Source organism: Morone saxatilis, unplaced genomic scaffold (genome assembly GCF_004916995.1).
Source record: "Morone saxatilis isolate NCDOM2014 unplaced genomic scaffold, NCSU_SB_2.0 Contig19, whole genome shotgun sequence".
In the NCBI taxonomy this organism is placed as follows: domain Eukaryota; kingdom Metazoa; phylum Chordata; class Actinopteri; family Moronidae; genus Morone; species Morone saxatilis.
Window position 1 is genome coordinate 12,081,872 of NW_023339751.1, and position 3,551 is coordinate 12,085,422.

The 3,551-nt window shown below is 37.9% G+C and overlaps 1 protein-coding gene across 10 annotated transcripts in view; it reads left to right on the top strand.

Moving 5' to 3' along the window:
- Positions 1-3,551, top strand: part of kcnma1a (potassium large conductance calcium-activated channel, subfamily M, alpha member 1a) — a 131,185-nt gene that overhangs the window by 86,919 nt on the left and 40,715 nt on the right. For all 10 annotated transcript variants that reach the window (XM_035663310.1, XM_035663313.1, XM_035663314.1 and 7 more), the window contains exons 11-16: positions 15-145; positions 507-589; positions 687-756; positions 1,288-1,443; positions 1,977-2,086; positions 2,277-2,345. In XM_035663310.1, coding sequence (XP_035519203.1) covers positions 15-145; positions 507-589; positions 687-756; positions 1,288-1,443; positions 1,977-2,086; positions 2,277-2,345 — 619 coding nt within the window. The remainder of the gene's footprint in view (positions 1-14; positions 146-506; positions 590-686; positions 757-1,287; positions 1,444-1,976; positions 2,087-2,276; positions 2,346-3,551) is intronic.

Here is a 3,551-nt window from a genome sequence, read left to right on the forward strand (position 1 = left end):
ACATGCACTGACCCTTCTCCTCTTTTCTATGTGTACTAGTATTTCCCCTAATCTTGAGCTGGAAGCCTTGTTCAAACGTCACTTTACTCAAGTAGAGTTCTACCAGGGATCTGTTCTCAACCCTCACGATCTGGCCAGAGTGAAGGTACAGTCGATGACAGGGCTCTTAGCGAGAGAAATTTGACATATTAAGAGAAAAATTCCATTCAGTAAATCATTTGGTGGGTATAGAGAGCAGAAGAAAATATTGCAAGATGACAGTATTTAAATTTATTTTTATTTTTAAATTCTTAAACAAAATGGATAGAGACAGAAGAGTAAAAAGGAAAAAAAAGTCTGTGGTTCTTTGATCAGTACTATGACTAATGGTTTTGGTACTCGCCAGAGTTTAACCCACTAATTTGTTTAATTTAATCTAAGAAAGACAGACAGAAGCACTCAGTGAGTGTTAATAAATGTGGACATGTACTGAGATGTTAACTGTTTCTTTGGTGCTTTACACATAGATCGAGTCAGCAGATGCCTGCCTTATCCTAGCCAACAAATATTGTGCAGATCCTGATGCTGAAGACGCCTCCAACATCATGAGGTATTATATCCTACTAACTTTGAAACCAGTAGAAACTGACTATATAAGGCGTTACATTTTCATTGTTTAATTTGTCTGCCTGTTTTTCATCTTCTAGGGTTATTTCGATCAAGAATTACCATCCTAAGATCAGAATAATTACACAAATGCTACAATATCACAATAAGGTAAGAGATTTTGATTGCCTCACCTCATCGTAACTGCTCTCTATCCTCCCTCACAAATAAGGCAGAAAGTTTATGACAGGGGTTAATATCCACTGTATGCTGCATTTCAATAGTTGGTTGCATCATTGGTCAACATAGGATTTTAAATACCTAACATGTCTGAGAGTTGGCCAATTGTAACAATTAAATGAAAAAGCAGTAGTTAATGCTAAATTTTAATCCAACTACTGCCTTCTAAGCAGATTCAAAATTGCTTTATAATTTTTTTAAAGTAAATGTTTGGACATATTGGGAAATACGCTTATTGTAAAAACAAAATTTTGCCCTTTTACAAGGAATTATGTTCTGGTCAGGCTAGCTGTTACCTTGTGTTTCCAGTCTTTGTGCTAAGCTAAGCTAACTGGCTGTTGGCTGTAGCTCTATATTTACTATCCAGACATGAGACTGGTATCAGTCTTCTCATCTAATGCTAACTTTTTACGAGAAAGCGAGTAAGCATATTTCTTCTGTTTCGTCTGTAATGTGATGAAGGCCCATCTGCTGAACATACCAAGCTGGAACTGGAAGGAGGGTGACGATGCTATCTGCCTGGCGGAGCTGAAGGCAGGCTTCATTGCCCAGAGCTGTCTGGCCCAGGGCCTGTCCACCATGCTAGCCAACCTCTTCTCCATGCGATCCTTCATTGAGGTAACACAGAGGACAAGATTAACTTGCCATGTCTCAGTCACTCCCCCTGAACAGACTGAAGTAATATGGATGAATGAATTCTCACATTGAATTTTTGTATATTAGATGATTTATTTAGGGATTGAAGGTGAGGTTACCATAAGTGGATGCAGTAGGTTCTCTGCTGACAGATGGACTAGATCTATCAAACACAGTACATTCCCCGGAAAATTTTGACATCTTTGTCCAGAGAAACACTTCCATTAGAGTGATTTCAGACATCCAGGCACATCATATTTTACTGTGACATTTCATATGGAATCTGTTCAGTGTTTCTGTGGCTCAGAATTGAAGAGGTGCTTGTCTCTATCAAAGAACTGTTCTCATGTCATAAAGATGATGGATCAGCTTATAATGACTAGGCTGATGTTGTGCAGTGGAACATCTGCACACCACATTGGGCCACGATTGGAAGGAAAACAGTGTTGCTTTTTTCTTCCCTTTTTTTTTTTTATCCTCACATGTGACATTTCCTTGCTTTGTTTTCTTGTCAGATTGAGGAGGACACTTGGCAGAAGTATTACCTAGAAGGAGTGGCTAATGAGATGTACACAGAGTATTTGTCCAGTGCCTTTGTGGGCCTCTCCTTCCCCACTATCTGTGAGTAAGTATCACTCGTTCCCCCCTCAGCAAGCCCACTGTCAGCGGTAGGTAGCTAACAATTCTGAAGTGAAGAAAGAAAGAAAGAGAAATGGACTGTGGGGATGTAAAGGATGTGAATTTCAAAGGTGTTTGAACACATCAGTCATTTGTTTATATACTGCTATCCCCTAATGAGTGCACATGTTTTACAGGCTGTGTTACGTGAAGCTGAAGCTGTTGCTTATTGCCATCGAATACAAGTCTGAGCAGAGAGAGAGCAGGTTTGTATATTCGATCTTGTAACATGAGGTACAATTGTGTTCTAAAGTAAACTACTGTGTGATTTGCTTCAAATTGATCTTCTAATAAAATTTCTTATATTTTCCCCCAAATCCTCTTTGCAGCATTAACCACAGTTGTTATTTGATTACATTACGTTGGTGATTGATAGTTGAATGACAGTATGAGTTACCTTTTCAAGTTTATACTTACTAGGTTGAAGTTTTTTTTCCAAAACTGTAAACACCTTAGAACACAAGTATCAGTACACACCTAGAAAGACATCTAGAAAGAACTCAGAGAGCACATACATCTGCCAAGAGCACACAGTCAGAAAAAATGTTTACAGTGTTTATCTCTCATTGGTGTGTCAGAACTTCTCACTGACACACTTAAAAAAAAAAGGATCTGCACTAAAAACTTATATATATCACTTATTCCTGGTCCTCATAGCCTAACGTTCCACATAATTCTGATAACTTTTTTGAGCTATTCTGTTATTTGGCATAATACTGGCTGTATGTCCTTGGTGGAGGTAACTGCATAGCCATGGGTCTAATACTTTGACCAAACCTAGCAGGTATGCAGGAATAAATGTAAACAGTTTGGATTCAGACAAGTATTAGGTAACTGCACTGAAACGACATCACATTAACCTTCTTTTGGTCTTATTTCTAGTTTATTGTGCTGTTTATTCAGTCCCTAAATAACCAATTTGCTGCACATTTGAATTTCATGTCATGTGTTTCCTTAACTTGATTCTACTGTGTCCCTGTTGAGTCTGTATGATAACCACTAACTCTATATCGGTGTCAGTCTTATCACCAATAACAACATGAAGTGCTATTTTTCAGTAATCTCAATTTGCCAAATCCCACCCACCCTTCCCCATTCACCTGTGTCAAATGTTTTTGTGTACTGGCAGGGTTGCATGACAAATGATGGTCATTTTGAGCTATTTCAGCATTATAAGCTAAAACCAAGCAAATTTACAATTTCTAGTTGTTTACATTTTTGATCTTACGCTAGAATTTATCCCAGTTCGCACATGTTTTGTCTGTAGTCTTAATTCTTTAAATCTAGCTAAGTTGCTAGTATGCTTTTTGGAGCATACTTTATTACTTTTTTATATTGACTCTGAAGATGCCACATACAGACATAATCCTCTTTGTATCTACAGCTCTTTTCTAGCCACATTTGATTTTGCC